Source organism: Motacilla alba, chromosome 1, assembly GCF_015832195.1.
Source record: "Motacilla alba alba isolate MOTALB_02 chromosome 1, Motacilla_alba_V1.0_pri, whole genome shotgun sequence".
NCBI lineage: Eukaryota > Metazoa > Chordata > Aves > Passeriformes > Motacillidae > Motacilla > Motacilla alba.
The window spans coordinates 26,359,723-26,380,536 of record NC_052016.1 but is presented as its reverse complement, the minus strand read 5'-3'; the positions used below and the strand labels follow the sequence as shown (position 1 = coordinate 26,380,536).

General features: G+C 37.5%; 1 protein-coding gene across 3 annotated transcripts in view; it reads right to left on the bottom strand.

Annotated features, from left to right (window-relative positions):
* ZPLD1 (zona pellucida like domain containing 1) overlaps positions 1–20,814 on the bottom strand; it is a 112,898-nt gene that overhangs the window by 19,918 nt on the left and 72,166 nt on the right. For all 3 annotated transcript variants that reach the window (XM_038157089.1, XM_038157081.1, XM_038157073.1), the window contains 2 exons: positions 10,299–10,412; positions 1,588–1,701 (listed from right to left, as the gene is read on the bottom strand). In XM_038157089.1, coding sequence (XP_038013017.1) covers positions 1,588–1,693 — 106 coding nt within the window. In that variant the 5' untranslated portion in view covers positions 1,694–1,701; positions 10,299–10,412. The remainder of the gene's footprint in view (positions 1–1,587; positions 1,702–10,298; positions 10,413–20,814) is intronic.

Below are 20,814 nucleotides of genomic sequence, written 5' to 3'. Positions count from 1 at the left end.
TAAACAGATTTTCTCCCAAGTCAATGAGATTTGGCAGACATGGAATCTGATATGACTCATTTTTATGAGGCGGAACTGCAAGAGGCTCCTAAATACCCTCAATAAGAGATGAATTCAATTCGCAGGTATCACATTGCAAACAAACATTGGCACAGAGCAAGTGCAAAAAATGACCAGAGAAAAATTGTAAAACACAGAAAGAGAAACATAAACTTCCCTTTATCTGTTGCAAACATGTCAGGAAGCCTGAAATGGGGACCAAATAAGCCACAATTACATAAGAAACTCAAAAGGACACTCTGAAGCAGGCAAGAAAATTCACTCACTTCAGAGGCAAGCCTGCAAAAATTGATGCTAAGTGGAATATAGATATTATGAATAGAATAGAAAATATATAATATATATATAATATATATAATATATATATTATATATATATATATAAAAAGTAGCTTGCAAAATACTCAGCTAAACTGTGATTTTCTCAAGAATGGAGACAACATATTTGATCTTCTTTGCATGTCTTATTTCTCTGTTCTTCATGTTCACATTGATTAAGTGGAAAAGAATCAAACCCACTGTTTGTCCTTATGTCAACAAAACACCTAGCAGTGTGATAGTAACACGGTAATCAGTAAACCAACTTTCTGCCTTCTGCTGACTTAAATTTAATAAAAGAGCTGACCCTTCCTGGAAAAAAAAATCAAAACTTTTATTATTCAGAAAGCAACAACAGGAGAGGTATTACAGTGTAATACTACACTGAGTGTTCATTACTGAACTATTCAATTCAATCACTATCTCAGAAAAACAAGATGTGAGAGAGACAGTATTCACAGCCTTCTTTTTATTATTATTATTCTGCCCATGATACAAATGAAGCAGGAAGGATCAGCAATGCAATAGAAACTAAAAGGATCCTTTGCCTGAGTAAACCCTGATATCATGCCACCAAGACTGACATTTCATTTCTATTTCTCATTGTATTAACAGCCCTGAGCATCCAATGTCTCCAAAATGACTTCATTCCCATTTTCTTAGAGGAAGGAAAATACATCATCCATAGACAAAACTCATTGCTTCACCTGACCCTAAGCAAGGACTTAATGTTGAAGTGAGGCACTGGTAATTTTGCTTAAAATAGATACATATTACTTTATTTTACTAAAAGGATATAATTATATTCTCTTACCCAGGAAAAGAAAACTATACAACCTAAACATGAAAGAAAACCCAGTTAGAAGTGTGAGAGTGTTAAATCTCTAGAGATCATTTACAACAATATGAGCTTTGGTGAATGTCTTGGACAGTTTAGAGCACTAGCAAAAACAGGTCAAGCTCCACTGGTGTGAGGGGAATTGTTTGCCTTGCTACCAGACTGAATTTGACCCATTGTGTAATTAAGAAGAAAGTAAAGTGTAGCATTAGGCAAGTTCATTGTCACAAAAACAGTTAACACTCACTTAATGTGGAGTCCTACCCCCAGGCCTTAGACAGATTTAAAGCTCTGTATGTAAAAATAAGCACTGCTTTGAACCAAGACAATAAAGAAGCCATTAGAAAAAAAAAAAGTCTATTAAATACTTACCAGGAAACCTGCTATGGAGGTTAGCATCACAGTTATATCCATTGAACTGAGCAGTCACTGGGAGCACTTTAATCGTCAGCAGGAGCAGCAACCATACCTGTTCCATTGCAAAACCTAGCAAAACACTGAGTAGTTATTACACACATCTGTTCATTGCATTAAAGATGCTCACTGCAAACATTCTATCACTCAGGAGGTGATGGTCTCCAGCAAAGGAACTGGGGATAAAGCTCACAAGCTTGTGGGAAAGAGGTCACAGACAGCAGGGCCCATTTCTCTGCTCCTGTGTAATGCGTAATTTCTATTAACTTCTACAACTTTCAGTCATAACTTGTGGCAAAATAAAAGGCACTCAAGGATAATAGAAAAGGGAAAAAACAACCCTAAAATATATTGATAGTTTAGAATTGCTTGAATATTTAAATTCCAAATGATTTTGGATGTTTCCGTGTAAAATTCCTTAAGAAAGATGTCTTGTCTAAGACAAAACTATTGTTCCAAGTAATGGAAAACCACAGAAATAAATGGTTAGCTCAGCAATTCTCAGGCTCAAGATCCTAGAATAAAAATTGGTTCATATCTATTTGCCAAACATTTGTTCTTTGCAGCACAAATGCAATTAAATTGAGCTTACACAAAGAGCTGGTACAGACATTTGCATTTACTTGAATTGTATCTGTCAATCACAATACATGAATTTCAAGTGTTCTCAGTAATGATTTCTTTTGCAAGGAAAGCTCTAAGGTGTAATACCTGTGGTATTTGCCACAATTAAAAAAATCCCAACTTCTTATACATGACTGTCAAAAGTATCCCAAAATATTGGGATTTTTGTCAGCGAATCCAAGTGCACTTATTTTTTGGTTTGGTTTATTTTGTTTGTTTTAGTTTTTTCTATATGTAAGATTTTGTCATTCTAGAGAATATAGCTGCTGATGTAGATCCCAAATGTGGCAATGCTCTCGATGTGCCCAGACAGGAACTCAGCAATTCTGAGATTTAGGAAATTGCTTCCTCTAAGACTAGAGATCACCTCTCTCCAAGTGGATAAGGAACAGGTGCAAACTCCATTGATGTAGCACACCTAAATGCAGCCGTACCTGGCATGGCAAGGGACTGTCCTGCATTGCTGAGAAGAGCTGGCCACAGCACATGGAGAGAACATTTGAGACAAGCCCTGACTCTTTACTGGATCTTTCAAGGCTACACAGCAGTCTGAGCTACTTCTCCTTAAAAATGCAAAGGCTTTCACTAATTTTCAAACCATGCTCATTTAATGCTCTGCATTGAAAGAAAGACCCTTAGAGGACACTCCCACATGCTTTGTCAATGAACAGATCATCTCCAAGACTCCAACACTGACCCAAATTCTTCCAAAAATTCAAAGATATGTCCAATTGTACAGCCAAGGATTCCTGTGCAATTCTGCTCGGAAGTACACAGAATAAAACGCAGAATTGGAAACACCAGCTTCCAGCTAAGCATGCACATTTGGGAAGTTAGGTGTAACTTTTGCTATTATCACATCCAAAAGCAGCTCTTCCACCTAGTTCTTCACAACTTTCTTATCAAGTGAGTTACAGTCCTTTTTGTTTGGTGGATAATAAATTCCAAACAAAAGCACTCCTTGACTCTCAACTCTTTTTCCATTAGATTCCTATGGAGATCGACAGCACTTGCAGCTAATGTTGATGAAGAATTGTGAAAACACAAGACAGAAAATAAAATTTCCAACTGGGTTGCTATGAAACCTCTGTATTTTCATGATCTCTTTCATGATCTCTGTGCTTCGCTCTCAGAGGGAGAAGCACAGCAGTGTTTTGCTTGTTTGTTTACTATGAAAATTCATACGTTATTTTGAAAGAAACATATTTTCTTTCAGAATATTGGCATTTCTGCAGTGCTCTGGAGTCTCACCTCTGCTTGGACATACAGCAGTTACATCAATAAAGTGGGTTTTGCTGTTCCCTTGTATATGGGCTGGTTTCATTGTAATGGACATCTGATGTCCATTACAATGGGATACATCAAGGGCAATTTACCAAGATCTAAATCTGAGTTTAATTTTCTAACATCCACAGTGGTTTTCTGCTAGTAAAAAAACTGTTTGAAAAGAGTTTAATGAAAGATGCCACTGATAAAGCTGTAATTATTATTTTAGATGAAAAGCAGAACTTCACAATAAATTCTAAATTTTAATTATTAAACATAACTTAAACTGCTGCGTTTTGGAGGAAGGATAGATGATTGCTAAGGAACAAATTTGAATTAAGGCATTAAGTATTTATAGCATTATTTCTCTAGCTGTATTGAGAACAATTCAGATTTTAACACAACCAATAATGTCCTACTTGCTTTTTGGCTATTGACTCATCTGCATATGAATCAACATGCAGATCCACATCACCAATTGAGCTGACTTCTGCTGCTTTTGGTTAAATAAGCTCTGAATATGCATTAATTTTCATTTTTCAAGGGAACTGCAGGACTAGAAAGCATCCTGAGAGGCCAACATCACTGGTCTGCCCACCCCAGACACAATTAAGGCGGCCATTCTTGCTTTTCCAGTCTGGTCTTAAAGGCCCCTAGCAAGCTATTTCTCAGCAGAAATTTCTGAACTTCAGCCCTCCCAAATGTATAAGGTATCCTTACCAAAAGTTTTCTACCATACCAATATGGCTGACCATTTAATACAATTATAGAAACATAAAAGTTTTATCAAAATAGTAACAGGAACATAATATTATTGCTGGCATATAAATATGAAACTAAAAATCCATGTACAAAACTATAAGATAGCACACAAGTGTCAGGAATGGGATGATTTGTAATCCTGGAATGAAATTCATGAGGAAGACACCTGCCTTTTTTTCTTCATTTAGTATGCAATTCTTAGTATGCCTTTTTTGAGGAATGCAGCTCTTGGTGGTTTAAAAAAAAAAAAAAAAAAGGCTTCTTTGATCTACAACAAATATATTTGGCTGTTAAGAAGATTTCCAGGATTAAAAAGATGCCAACACATACTGCAAGGGAAATCTGACCCTTTCTGTTCATTAAACTCCTAAACAAACCCATATTGTGTTTCACTGATGTACCAATACTCAGGCCCTGCAGTTCTCTGCTGCTCATCACTGAAGAGTACAGAGAGGTCAGAGTCGCAACAGGCAGTCTTCACTTTAATTGCTATCACTTTACAAAGCCCTTGTCCCTGCTTTGATAAACTTCACCATGTCAGAAAACCTGCAGAGAATTCCCAATATGTTTATCATTTAAACATCACAAGCTTTTGCAGTAAATTTAGTAATTTAATTCCACTGAGAAGCTATAGTTTGATTTAAATTTCCTCTTCTTTCCTCTGTCATGACCTGATATTCATTTCTCTTCTCTCCCATCCTGTCTAAAATGATCTTCAAAAATTTTCAATTGTCAACAGCATTCACTGACTCAGCCCTACATTTTTATTAAATTGCATTTGTGAGCCAGTTGCGACTTCTAAGTACATTATTATTTCAAATAGTCTTCCTGCATTTTATAAAAACTTCCTATAGTCCACTGCTTACTCTCTATTTTTAATTCACAGGTTATGGCAGTTCAGCAGATTAATATTGTGATCCTCATGCCTTCTGACTGGATACATCTTTCAAAAAGAATAGTTAATAGTAATAACAAAAATTTCTGAAAGAAAATTATAGATGTGATGAGCACATAATAAGCTGGTGCCACATTTATAAGTGTTTTCATACATGCCTAGTAACTGTTTAAAAGGTGTCTAGCAATGTACATTAGGTAACTACAGGTGATAGAGTAGGAACGTTACTTCTGCTCACAAAAATATTTTCAAATTATCATTACATAGTTCAACAAGTCCATCTCAAGACAAAATTGTTCCTTGTCCTTCTGGCTTGCATTCATCTTTCTACCACACTTCCTTCTGCATGTGCACCCAAGATGTAAACACTTGTAAAGTGCATTTACTGTGCCACTGTCAGGTCCTCCAGAACCACTTTGCTTCTGAACACACACAGGACTGTTTGCCATCACTTAAAAGTAACCCAGTGAACAAAAACAAAAGAACATCTCTCTACCTCAAGTTCTTCAGTGGAACATTTTCTTTTAACTTTTACACCCTGTTGAAATAACCCAGATCGTTTTCACTATCGTCTTCCACTTTATATCCTTGGGTCTTATGATGCAGATAAAACAGGAGTTAGATATTTACAGCAACTGTTTTAAAGAAAAGCCCATCAAAAGGTGATAATTGCCTTTTTTCAATTTTTTTTTACAGAAAAAAGGGTAACTGAGATGCAAAGAACTTCAAGACACATTTCAACTACAAAATTTCTCTGTTTGTGGATAATCTTTGGTTCTGAGACTATGAAACACATATATCTTTTTTACAGTGTTCTGTGATTTCAGACCCCATAGTGCCATCACATTTCTGACACCTAGAAAAACCTGCAAAATGGAAAGAACAAATATATACAGACATGCACATGTATATATGTACATGACAAATGCAAACACACAGATGCACATACGTGAGCCTTGAAGTTCAACAGTTTCCTATTAAACTTATGAACAGTCTGTATGTTCCCAAAATTATAGTATTTAAGGGCTCACAGCAAATGTAATAATTTGACATATATGAGGAAATAATAAAACTTAGAATATCAGAAATCGGTGCACCTCAGAATGTACAAAACCAGCTGATTGTTCACACATGGAAAATGTGAAAATATTTTTGTTTAAAATAAGTAAACTAATCTCTCTCGTAGCTATTCAGAACACAGAAGTTGTGGACTGAATGAGAAAGACCATGATTTAAAAACACACATTAGTCGGGCAGAGACTTGCCGTCAGCACCAATTATCTGGCCTCAGAATGACCTGTATGTATTTTTTAGTTTTATTTTTGCCTTCAATTCTTGAGAGTTATAAAAAAGAATCCTGAATTAGCTCCATAATATATTAGATTTGTAATTAAATATTGGGCCAAAGCTTGGAACACTTCCTTAATCAAAATACTACCAGAACCAAATCGGAGCTTTCCCTGACTAATTCTAAATCATAGCTAAAGTCTCGAATGCCAAGATGTTTTGTGAATCAAGTAGGTGCCCATACTGTCCAAGGAAAATGAGACTGAAGAAATTTTTGCGGCTTTTGAAAAACAAAGCTTTTGCTTTGGTCCAAAATTTTTAAAAATTCTAGTGTAAGTTAAAAGAATTTTGTGTTATTTTCAAGTCTTTTTACAATAATCTCTCTCATGGAACAAAAAAGCCAAAGGGTCTGAGAAGGAGATGTTAAATTTCCATAAAAGGATGCCACATCAAAATCATTAGACTTTAATTTGAAACACCCCAGATTTTCACCACATCAAAATCATTAGACTTTAATTTGAAACACCCCAGATTTTCACCAGCACACTACACTGGGAAACTCATATTCAAGATTGTAAAATATTTATATGGAAGCAATACATAGTGTGCTTATGAATTGACATGAAATAATAATTCTAAACCCTTCTGAACACCAAAAGGGTGAAACCTACATCTGCTCCTAGAATTCACAGCTCAGTATTTTTTGTGACTCTTATGACTGTAGTGAGAAATAAATATGTATGCTGGGTAAATAACAGAAGCCTTACAGCTCTGGAATCTATAAAACCAGGTGTGTTTAGAGAGAGGCACTAGCTCAGGTCCATCTGCAGCTTCATCTCAGAGCCTCAGATAGGCAAAAATCCAGCTGAGACAGTTTTTCTGCCTGCCTAATGACTAGGGAAGTTTAATTGGTGTACCATACTGCCACTAAACTCTTAAAAAAAACACCTACCCTCTAACACTTCAAAACATTCCTAATAAACTTTTAAACCTTGTACCTTAGTATATGTGTATGTCTTTATTTTTACAACCAACCCTTGGATGCACAGACTGTTTTTTTAATCTAGTCTGAAAAGAAACTAAGTTAACTGCATACTTACAATGTAAAAACAGAACGATTATCAAGTAAATACTACACCTTTATGAAATATTTCCAGGAGATGTATACAAAGCAGCATAATACCTTCTTCCAAGAAGACAGACTACTGGGAAAATACTATTATAATAATATAAATAAATCTAAACAACTATTTGTTGAACAAGCCAGAGATCTTGACTTACTAGGTCTATTTACATTTATTCACGTGCAAGTGTTGAGGTCTGTTTTCCTGCTATTCTGTGCTAAATAGCAGATTTATTCTAGTGTTTCCTACATCCACTAGTGAAATAATATTCTTCAAATGTGATATCTTCTCCCTACACTGTTCCATATTACTTTCACCATAGCTCTGCTTAGTATTGTCTACTGCATCAGAACAGTTTTGACATCAAGAGAGCTGAGAAAAAAAAGAAAGGAAATTCAGTATAAGATTTGGAGACTATTGCAGTGACTAGTCTGAAAAGATCATTTTAGCTCAAATTTGGATGCTCCTGACAAATCAAACCTCCTTTTAAGCATTAAAATCCACATAATTTGGCTTGTTGTGCTCTGCTTTTCTTTAATTTTGTGGTTAAACTCTTTAGTACAACGTCAGTGGATTCAACTGAAACACCAGGAACATAAACCAACTGAAAACATTGACAGATTCCCTATTGAGGTCACTGAATTTCTGACTCACATCACAAAACTAAAATAAAAATCATGTTGGATTTTCTTTATCTTACTTCAGCCACAAAATACTATAAACAAGCTGATTACAGAACAAGAGCCATCAGATAAACACCAGCTGTGCCACATCCACTAACAGGCTGGCAAGCACATATAGAAGTATCTGTAATGAACAGAACGACAGTGTTTAAGATACTGTCTAATTAATCCAATAGTGAGAAAAAAAATGGGACTATTTAGCTCTATTGCAGCTGGTCTACATCATGTTTCTCTTTCACTTTCAGTGGAGACACTGCAATTTGACAATCACTGAGACTACAGCCAGTCCAGGATCACCTTGGACTGAAACACAAAAGTAAAAGCTGTGTCACGTCCCCTGCACAGGTAGCGTACAAAGACTGTCCCTAAAACCTGGAACTAAGAGACTGTTCCTAAGCTTAAATACATTCTCCACACATGCACATTCAGTCTACAGATTTCCTTCTCAGACCACTGATCATTATAGGGGTTCCACCAGCTAGCAAATTTACAGAGACTGTCAAATCATCTGAGAGAGGACCCTGAAGGGTCATCACATTCTATTGGCCTTCAGTTGCCTCTAACCATGGTCTGGATTCAAACACACTGATCTAGTGATGAGATGCTCTAAATCCTATTGCCTGACCCCAGAGCCCTGCAATCACATGGGCAGATAAAGATCTAAATTAGTATCATTCTACTTAATTACACTTTTTATGCTTTTGAAGAGAGCAATATAAATATAAATCTTCAGTAAAATAATGCTTGATGTCACTAGCAAGTAGATTATACTGCAGCCATCTGTTTGCAGCTTGAAAAGATACTAGTAAAATAATACTTCCCTGACAAAAAGAACCAAGAGTTTATGCCATCATGATTACTTCAATTTTCTCGCTTTTAGAAACAACAACGAAGCACTAAGGATGTAGAATAACACTGCAGTAGAGTACAACCTTATCTAATCCTTGGAAGTTAAACAAATTAGCAGTAAATAATGCTGCCAATATCTTAGTCAAAGAAAGCATGTAATACCACAGATTTCATAAACTATGAAATCAAAGAGATTCTGTTCCCAAATTTATATTTTTAAAAGAAAAACGATTTTTACTGTGAAACAGAACAGATTTGCTTATGGCTATTTCTTTCATCATCTTTCGAGACCGTGTTGTAGCCATTTGAGACTTAAAACAAGATTTCAAGTAATTTTTGAGCCAACCTGTAAAACAAGCCTGAGGTTTACTGCTGAAGATCTAGTTGAAAAAAAAATCATCATGCACTGGTAAAACCATTCTTTGACCAAGAATATGCAAACAGGGCCAGCATTCCTATGCCCTGCAACTCTTAAGGCTTTCCCCCACGGTACACAAGGCAATTATATTAACTATGTCAATTTGGACAGTATCAGTTCATCAGCTTAACCGAAGACTTGATTCCAAATCCTCACGATCTTCACTGAAGAATATATCGCTGTTATCATTACTTTAAAAACAAACAAAGGTAGTGCAATTACCATGTCCAGCCAGCTTTGTGAGCAGAAACAATGTCACTTCCAATCAACAAACTCTTGTCATTCAACTGCAGTGGAGCCAGATAAGAAGTCCTGCTTATCAAAATTTTCCTCCATCAATGCAATGACTGTGGGAACAGGCTGACTGACACCACAAATCGGATAACATTGCCTCCTTCAAGCAATTGATTGTTTCCCTCCTGAAAGCAACATGAGTGGGTTTGACATACACTGATAGCCTCCACATTGCACAGGGCTTATAACCTTCCTCCCCTAGCATTAATAGCACTAGTCTGGTCTGTGTGCCCTCAGGTAAGAGGTAACTTGCAAAAGTCAATCCCATTTGAATGGTAGCGCCTTCATATTTGCATCAGCCATTCCCTGCACACTTTTTCCCCAACAAACTACCACTGAGATTTCCTAGTGAGGTTAAATTCATCTGATGGGTGATAAAGTAAGAATTTCCTTTTAAAAGTAATGAACACTGTGATAGTAACCAATATTTTACTAAGTCCTAGTTGGCTGACATGGTGGGCACTTACCCAAATCCCCTGTAGTTGTTGAGTCAGCTGTACTCCATCTATCCCGTGCTCCTGCATGTGATCAACTGTTCAACTCCTCTGCCCTGCAGAACTTTTTCAGAAAATACTCTGAGCCTGTGGATGGAGGAAAAGAGACACTCATTATGAAAATTCTTTTTAAAATAGGTCTGGATTTCAGATGGCAAAATTTGACAGGTCTCAGAATACTTTACAAGCCTGTTCATCATCAGAATGAAACCTGAGTAGGTTCTTTATGGTGGCTTTTTCAATCCTTTGCCTGTTTTTTTCTTGCAGGCTTTTGATCTGCTTCTCTCCACTTGTATGAAGAAATCCAGAGGACCATGTGGGGCAAACAATCAACCTAGAGAAATTATTCTGTCATCAGCTTGTTGAGGGAAAACCTTGTCTGCTTAAAAAGAGGGGTGGGAGGAAGAAGAGAGATGGAAGCATTGAGATAGGATCACTAACTAAACTGCAAGGTTATCAATGTACCATTGTGTGTTGTGAGAAGTGTCTTTTGTTTTTTTTTCAGCTCTGGGCTAAACTCATGGTACTAAACAAAACAAAAGCAAAAAGAGCGACATTTCACGCTGTGATGAAAATGTGATATAGGGGTGTCATCATGAATACAGGTGACAACAGAATGATAATTACCAACAGGACATCAATGCACACAAAGCCAAGTGCACACAAAGGGAAAGATCAAGCTGCTAGAAACTAAGCCTGCTTCATAATGTCTACTGCTCTATTTCTGGGATTTGGCGGGGCGGGGGGAGGTGAGAGGGATTTTTAACTCCCGTTTCTGGCATTAGACTTTCTTCCTCCTTCTGCCCCTTCCCTTCAGTTTATATTGTAACCGTCTATGCTTGGAAGCTTTTGTTACACCTCTGGACTAGGGAAAACATTAGTTTGTAGGCTTTTGCATCATAGAGACAGCTTTGAGGTGCCTGGATTTGTTGGAATGCAGGGCAGTTTTTAGAAAAGAAAAGCCCTGCCTCTGCCATGCCTCCACCTTGGCCAGCTCCTCTTAGAAATCAAAATGCTGCAGAGCACACTGCACACATTGATGGCAGCCCAGGCAGGCCCCACAGAGCAGACATGGCAGAACCAGCACCAACATGATGCACTGACTCACCTCCTCCTCATCACCCTCCAGTGTCCGGGCAGTCATGGAGGAAAGCAGATTTTCCTCTTAACGCTGAAGTGTTGTACAAATCCAAACTAAAATTCCTCTATGTAATATCAGTTTCACAAACAAGTGCATTTAAAGGACAGTTCAACCTTGAGTAGGTTTTCAAAATGAGAATCTCTATTTATGTTGTTTTATCATTTAAGACACGTCCAATGACAAAAGGCATCCCTTGCCTTTTGGTCTTCAGATGAGATTATTGAAAGCCTCAAATCATCATAAATCACAGTGCAATTTCTGTTTCCACTGACAGCAATCACAGCTTCTGCAACATCTGGGTTTCCTCCCTCTGCAGGAGTATGCACACAATAAAATCCTGACAGATGTCATCCCACCTTTCCCTTGCTGCAGACTGTTTTTCAACAAATAAAGGAGACAAAACACAAGACTGTGGGACAGGTCCTTATTATGAGAGCCTTACTCAAGGAGCTGCTCACCAGCAGCTATCCACGGAGGAGCCGTGGCTGTGCTCTTCTGGGAGACAGCTCTCCCCAAAAGCTGTAGGAGCAGCTTGGCTGAGGTGAGCACACTTCCACTGGCCCACGTGTCTGAGCAGAGGTGGGTTAAAAGCCGGCTGGGCAGCACAGCCCACAGTGGCTGCATCGCCTTCATCCCAGCAGGTCACAGCATGCTCCCCTGTGAAAGTCATTGCTGACAAGCACCTCTCACCTTAACCTCCTCAGGGAAACAGTGATTACCTAGATGTTCCCAACCCCAAACAGCTTTTGCCACTTGGAAGGGCAGCTGGTTTCCCCTCAATCTATTAAAACCCCATAGGCAGGGTGAAAAAACATCCCAACATGTTTCATGATTCATTAACTGCTCTTGATTACAGGAAGCTATCAATCAACAAATCCCTGTTCTTAGTAAAAACAAGCCCTTCACCAGTATAACACTGTACCTATAAGTGACCTGAAGGATATACGACACACCCTCAAAAATCCAAGTTTCTTTTTCAACTTCTCCATGGAGAATTCAGTAATTCCCCTGCTATATAATGTGCTATTTCTGTATTCCTTAAATTAAAGAAAAAAAAAAAATCCCTGAATCCTTTGACAGAGGGGAAAAAAAAAAAAAAAAACCAAAAAAAAACCACCTGACTATTTCACCATTAACCCTTGAGAGAATGTGCCCCCAAATATTTGATTCTCTAATCTAAGAGTGTATTCATAAGGAAAACTATTTTTACCCTGTATAATATTCAGTGGTTTTGACAGTTTTCAGTATTATTTCCAACAGCTATTCTGGCCAGAACAAATATAAGACTACAGTTCTATGAATAGATCACAATAAGCTTTCCAAATGTACCTCATAAAGAGACATCTTGCTCATTTCCAATTTAAAAATCTGTCTCCATTCCCTCTGCAAATCCCTCTGTCCATCTCACGCATTTTTTATGTATTATTTGAAATCAGACAAGCTGATTCTTCTAAACCATAATTTTCAAGGAGATTTGGACACAGTTTGATTACTAATTTTATCTATTAGCTTCTAAGGAACTTTTTCTTTTCATATAGAAGGGTATAACAAATAAACAAAAACATTTCTTTTTCCCTCTTCTCCAGAACTTAGAAAGCCTCCACACCTTGCTACTCATATCTAAATACCTGCGAGGAGACAGAGAAACTGCAAGAGAACAGAAAAACTTAATAGAGAAGAGCAAATTTCAAATAGAAGATTATGTCCAAAGACTTTTAACCAGTCCACATGCAAGCCAAATTCCACTGTTGTTTTGCCCACAATGTAACTACATATTTTGTCAGATGTGCAATTATCTTAATAAAAATAAGATGGATGAGATAATCCTTTATTATTACCTAGAATAAAAAAAACTTCTGTGTTTTATCACTATTATCCTCTAATAGATAGCTCTGGCATTATCTTAAACTTGCTTCTACCAAACACAGACCACATCAGAACTTCACTGTTAATATGAAATTCTACAAACCTCAGCTAGATTGAAGCACAGAGGCTATTTTGAAACAAAATATTCTTCAATTTCATAAGTCATATGAAATTTTCATTCTCAATTTAAAAGCAAAATGCTTTGCTCTGTGAAGAGGGATTCTGGGTTTTTTGGAAATGGGCTCTGAAGGTGCACAGTGATTGCTGGAGCATCCATGAAATGAGTTCTGCAGCTTAAATGACCTTCTAATGGAACAATTCAGCCAAAGCACATCTCCACTGTTTAGGAACAGAGGAATTTTTATGCACAACTAGATAAGTAATTTTTCTAGTCATATGCTTTTTGTAGAATATGTGTCAACATCAGATGTTTAAAATATGTCTGAAAAGAAAAAGGCTAGTTAAAAGAACAACCTCAGCTGTCAAAACACAAACAAGCAAATCTTTCTGATAAAATAACCTGTCAAAGTTTGGCATATTTTTGGGACATATATCTGTGTATAGGTTTATATTTGAAAGTATTCTCATAGATTTCCTCCCAAGACATCATCATCATCATCCACATTCAGTTCTTCTAACAGTGAAATTTTGGAAGCCTTCAAACAGGCCCCCACTCCTTCTCCAGTTGCTTTGTGTTTCTTATAGCTGTATTCATCTGCATTTAAACCCCACGCCCACATTTGCTTTTCTAGGCATATCTCAGGATTAAGTTCACATTGAGCACCTTGATATAAGCAATTCACATTACTACCTAAGTTTATTTTCTAAAAAATCAGACTTAATTCAAACCCCAGCTAAACTGGATTAACAACTTATATAATTCTTACTGTACCAAATCAATGTGTGCTGTAACCACAAGGAAAAAAAAAAAAGGAAAAAAAATCAATACTGCCTGAGAGATTCCTCCCTAGTTGTAATCAAATATACTCACACAAACATATGGCCTAAAAATTGTCATGGCTGTTTACATTATTGGCATCTAGAGAAAGTGCACACCAGTTTTAACTGAGCAGTATTCAACCTCAAAACCATCTAGTTCACTTTCTATCTTTCCAAAGCAATTGTAATTTAAATCTCTCCAATGCAAACTATTGGCAGAACAGGGAGCACAAGTGAGAAAAATGATCATGAAAGTATACCTGCACTGAAACATCACAGAACCCAAATTCAGTTTAGGCAAAGTTTTACCAAAGGCAAAAACATGACCCAAACAGATTGTGAATAACCCTGGCATCGGTTTCATTTGGGTACAGACCACAAAACTCGGATAGACAAATCTCTGTTAGTTTTACTAGCACACAACAATATACATCAAAAGACCAGCATGCTTCAGTGTTAGCAGAGGTAAATGTGAATTAGAAATGGCTACGGCTACAAATTGGGAATTGGAATAAAAAATATACACAAGACTCCTTCAGCTTCTCTAGATTTATGCAAACCTGCCTACTCAGTGGTAACAAATACATACTCCCTATGCTTTAGAACAGCATTAAAACCAGCTCATTTCTCCAATGAAAATTCCTTTTTATTTCACAGCTCTGCTTTTTAGTTTTAGATTTTTAAGCCCCTACTGGCAGAACCTACATTTGATCTACATCTATACCACAGATTACCTTAGCTCACCTGTGGCTGTTTTGAAAAAGAGTTTTCGTGTTGACAATTACAGACTTGACAGCTCAGTGTGAAAATAAATCTGAAATTCAACTTCCTTTTGGATTATTAGAAAATTTTAATTTTGTCCCAAATCTAAAAAAAAAAAAAAAAAAAACCCAACAAAAACATCACCACATTACCATTTGCTATCTTATCTTCAGTCATAGAGAGTTACTCTTTTCAGACACAAGACACAAGTTTGTTTTTAAGGCTACAATTTCCAAATATGCACACTCTTTGGTAGCATTAGATGAATCCTAAACACTGCATACTTATATGTAACAACTGAGGCACCTTCCTTTATGAAAACATTTCCACCCCCCGCCAAACCCACAGTCTTTATTGCTGTCCTAGACTATTCTTAATTTTTCAGTAGTTAAAGCATTTTTTTCTTCTGCAGAGGCCCCCTCATCCCTCAGATGAGAAAGAAAGGGTGTTTTTGACCTGAAAGGAATATTCACCTGGTCCTCTTGCTTTACAGCATAGCCTTTTTCCTTGTCTCCCTCTGCCATTAGCTTCTTCAAATAAATGCAGATGTCACCAGCCTTTCTTTAGAAAAGGGAAATAAGTGTCCCATTAAGTACTCAGAGGAGTGGACAGATTCTCCCATTCAGCTGGTTCCCTACACACTTGCTGGTGCTGAACAGCAAATCTTCTATTTCTGAGAAAGGACTATCACAGAGAGGTCATTTTCCTCTAAGTGGTTTCCTTATTTCATCTGTTCTCAAGTTTAGTGTTAAGTTGCTGAAAGATTACCTCATTCATATGATTGCAAGCCTGTTCGCCTCCAGAGTGTAGGGTGAATGAGGCAATAATTATTAGTTGGAAAAATACAGGTAGTTTAGCTTGCATTGCAAAGAAATATGCCTGAAGTTGTCATTATTCCAGGGACAAATCCTGAGACCTTTATTTCCTTTTCAGAGAGTCAGGCCCTGCTCACAATAGTGAAAAATTACATGCAGATAGTCCCAGCTTCTGCTCCAGCTCAGTGAGAGCCCGAAGTGAGCTGGGCAAAGGTGCTGCCGGACCAAACACCGCTGCAGACCATGTATGCATTCACAGCCTGGGGCTTCTCCAAGAAGGAAACAATCACCAAGTAAGGTAGGATGAGAGTTTTATGTACTTTAATACACCAGTGAAGTTCCCCAAGCCAAATGGTTCCCTGTGCCTCCTTTGGCATAAGTGGGTTTTTCAGCTTTAGAGCCTGGTTTACATTGCACCAGAAGGTTCTTTTGGGAGTCTTTTTTTTTTTTTGGAGGCAGGGGGGATTTAGGCTACTTATTTTCAAGGGAAAAAAAAAGCAAGTGCAGTGTTATTGAAATAAATGCAGAGTTTCCATGTTTAGTCAATTCATGGACAGATTTCTAAGACCATTTTTGATAAGATTTTTCCCAGCCAAATACAGTCACTGTTGTAGTTACTAGGACAATTTTCTATAATTAGATGCAAGATTAAAACTTCAAAACAATAAGACCATTAAATGTCAGGAAACTCTAATAAAGGAGTAAAAAAGAGTGACAGAGATCAGAGAGATTTTTCCACAGAAGAGCCTTGACCCATTCCTCCTAGGTTGCACCTGCTCTCAGAATACAAAAGCAGCAAACTGCCCCTAGGAAGAAAAAAACTTACTACACAACCCCAATGAACTGCATTTAAAATGCATGTTCATTATTTTGCAGATGGAACATTCAGCAGGATCAATATGCCATCAAGATAAAAGAAGAGTATAAATTGTCCTGAGAGTTGGTCAGAATTTTCTTTACTGTCAGCCAGGAAATTAAAAACAGGGCAGGAGGCATATTAAAACTGTGCTTTTATAAGCCTAATCAGTAGGCTGGAAAATGAGTTTCACAAAGAGATAATGAGCTCCCAAATCATAATTTGCCAAGGGTGCATCGATTTTCACTCGTCTTCAGATCATTTATGAGCACCCAGCACAAGAACACCTTTCTGCCCCAGGTTCCCTCCAAGCAGGGACATGTGCCAGAACAGCTCTCCTTGTGCAAGCAGGAGTTCCCAGCTTACTGGCTGCATCAGCTAAAAGAGGACATGACTTTGGATCCACTCAAGATGGATATTTCATGGTCATTATCAAAGCTGAGAATGAAAGCATTCTTGTGCCCTGTTGAACAAATATTTGCTTCCCCTCTTGGGCATCTTCACAGATATGGCAAAGAGCTAATTATAATAAGCTGATGATAAAATCAGTTGTGCTGCCATCACTGTGGTTTTACCAAGACTGTGCTCTCATCCCACTCCATCCCCAGAGCTGTTAGGGCATTTACCCAGTGCACAGGAAAACAGACTGAATGTCCCTCCTCCAGCTCCACCTTGGGGACCACTCCATTAGGTCAAAGGATGAAACTTACATCTGGGTTAGTGGCAACAGGGTTTGTCCCACCAGCTCATACTGAAACGGTTAAATGAAGACTCTAATGTCAATTACAGCAAATGAGAAAATAATCCAGTTCAGCATACGTTCTAGATCAGTGCCTACAGCACTGTCCTGAGAAACAAAGTTGAAATAACTCTCTCAGACTAGAGAGGAATTAAACCTAAGTCTTCTACATCTTAGTCAAGCAGCCAGATCCCTGAATTAACAGAGAGGAGCTACTGCAGAGGCAGCTTTCTATCATGGCCACCAAACTTTTTTACAAATAGCATCACAAGAGGGATAACAGAAGTTAAAAACATGCTCTTTTCATTCAAGTTGACATTTGATTTCTTCTTTTATAGCAACACACAAAATCCACATACATATCTACATTCTTGCTACCATGAGTCAGGCTTGTTTTTCTCTCCCACGCATACATCACCAATCCATAAATGCCCTACACTAAAAACACTCACTGGATTTTTTCAGGAGAACGACTGGAATCAGTCTTGTCATCTGACTCCTCTACATATTAAGTTCTTTTAATTCCTCTATAATTTGTATTTAGAGTTAAGACTTATATGTACAAAATTCAGTGTTAACTCCTCTCACTTGTCTCACCCTCTAGTGCTTTCATTTTATTTAATTGCACCCTGCTCTTGTCAGCAATTTGGACTGACTGGGTATTAACTGTCTATTACATCACATCTTTATTGTGTAGCAGGCACAATTTTCTCTTGTAAAGAGTTATCTTCATCCCAGGACCTGGTTGTATTCCAAGGGAGTTATTTATTTGTCAGGGCAAAATTCAATAAAAAAAATGTTGTTTATCTTCAGGAGCTATTTATCTTCTGCTAGAGAGTAGAGTAATTAAAAAATGGCGCAGTTTGGGGAAAGGGAATAGGTTGCTGAGTTGTTGTTTTCTGTTTAAATTTGATGTTGTACTCCAAAATTCACTAGTAATTCAAAATCATTTTTGCTCTAGCAAAAGGCATAGAATTATAAGCGGAAGCAGTGCTCCAATTTTTGGAGATATCCTTTCTTTTTTCCTTTCTGTCACATCTCTGAACAAGCAAGGCATTCCCTAAGCTGTTCATTTCAGTGGAGAAAGAGGATTAGGTCCCTTACCTTAGTAGTCAGTCAAATAAGATCAGATATTTCTGTGGGGGATGAGAGGGAAGGAACCTGTTACTCTCTCTCTTTAGTTGCTTGAACATGTATTTTTAATTGCAGAGTTCATCTCCCCAGGCAAGAAACAATGTACCCCACATTCTTCATTGAGAGAACTCAAAGCTGATGACTTCCTTCCTTTGTTCACTAGCTGAACATGCCCATCACCAGATCCATCTGAATTGGTAAAACTAATCCCCACTATGAACTGCCCTTCTCTGAAATACTCTGAAATTCTTTACTCTGCAGGTGACTGAGCACTGGAACAGGTTGCCCAGAGAGGTTGTGGAGTCCCCCTCACTGGAGATATTCCAGACCTGTCTGAATACAACCGTATGCCATGTGCTCTGGGATGACCCTGCTTGAGCAGAGAAGCTGGACCAGATGGACCCATTGTGGCCCTTTCCAACCTTCCCTTCTTTGCTGTTGTACAAGGGTCTTCAGGACAACTTCTCAGGACTGAAAATTAAAACATACTGGTGGTTCAGCATCACACATCCTAATTTACATCTTCCTCCATGTTAAACCAGCACAAAGAGGTGCAAAGTTTAAGCTCTAAATTTCATACTCATTTTCTAGAGAAAACATAGAAGAAATGAATGCTTGCAAATCTTCATTAGTCTGCACATTATGGAAAGATACTGTAGGCTAAATATCAGAATTGCCTATTAAATACCATAGCAACAGATCAAAGTATATTTTAGTACACTAAACAAAAACACTGAAAAAAATCAAAAAAATCCAAAAACATTGTGATTAAATATATTTTAAAAGAATCCATAAAATCAAAAGTTGAGGAAAATATATTTTCTCAAAAATTACAGCTCCACTTGATCTATTTCTTTCCTTACTATTAAGTCCACTGAATTATTTATTCATTCAAGTGCTTTAATCAAGATAACCACTCAGAAGTCATTTGATTTAAAAGTACTGTTACTCCTAAATGCAGCAGTAACAGATCACAGGAATTTGCAGCTCACAGTTACGTGTGGCAGCACAAAAAGCTTGCTGTACTGAGGACACACTGCATGGCTACAGCCAAGAAAGGCATTTGGGGGTGTAAAAGGATATTTTTGTCTATCTGTGATAAAGAAATACTGCTGTGAGAGACAGCCCTCCCCCTTTTGCTCAGCCCCAAGACCCACACTAACCGCACCAAACACGGTTTGTAAGTTTATTCTGCAAGATGAAACAGTGTTTAACTTCAGCAGTTTCAAGCATACAGCTCTACCCATGGGAGCCAGGCTACAGCAGCAGGGGACCCCAAGCATTTTTTAAAAACTATCCACGGATCAGGTAAATACCCAGCACATTTACATGAACAAAACACACTGTGTTGTGCCTACACAACCTGCACAAGTGTTGTCAGGCTTTTGAATGCTGAGCAGCAATGGCTGAAATGACACAGGGATAGGCACAAACTCTCACATTTGTTACCAGCTACACAAGGACAACAATTCTTACCAAAACATGGCTTTTTAGGTAAAGCAATGTTAAACAGATGTTTTATTTCTTTTTCTATGTATTCTCAAACTATGGCTGGAGAGTCTCCCGTACTTAATTGTTTGTAAAGGTACTTATTCTTATCCTCTACACTTTTTTAATCAGTGAAAACAAAATCAGATTAAAGGGACCAAAACATTAGCATGTTGGTTGTTGAGAACATCTCAAGTAAAATGTTAAATAAATCATTAAAACAGCACCGGAGTTTGGGTTTGGAGGTTTTTTTAGCTTGATACATCTGAAATATTTTTTTCAGAAACTGAACTCCACAGAACATTGGGAACTTCATTTCCATTTCAAATCTGGGTGCTGGAGAAATAAAGAGATCGTTTTTCTAAAATAAGTGTAGGGAAGTTCTCCTGTGAAATGGAGAAATCCATTTCTCAGCCAGCTGGCTCCATCAGATCTCTTTCTGAAATCAAGCCATGAAGAAATACAAAAACTTTTAAGTAACATAAAAAGGAATACATTGAACACTTCAGCTAAATTGGAACACAGACGGTTTTAAAATTAGAACAGAGAAAAGAACATATGAATAACAATGGGTCACAAAACAGAGAAAAAGCAAGAACTTTAGCAATGCTATTCCTGAATAAATTACAAATCACAGCTTCAAGAGCATCCTTGTAGCAATGAAGAGCTGCAGAACCTATGATTAACTTAAAAGAAATACTGGAGAAAACTAGACAGCCCATACCAGGTTGCAGAGCTGCATAAAATGA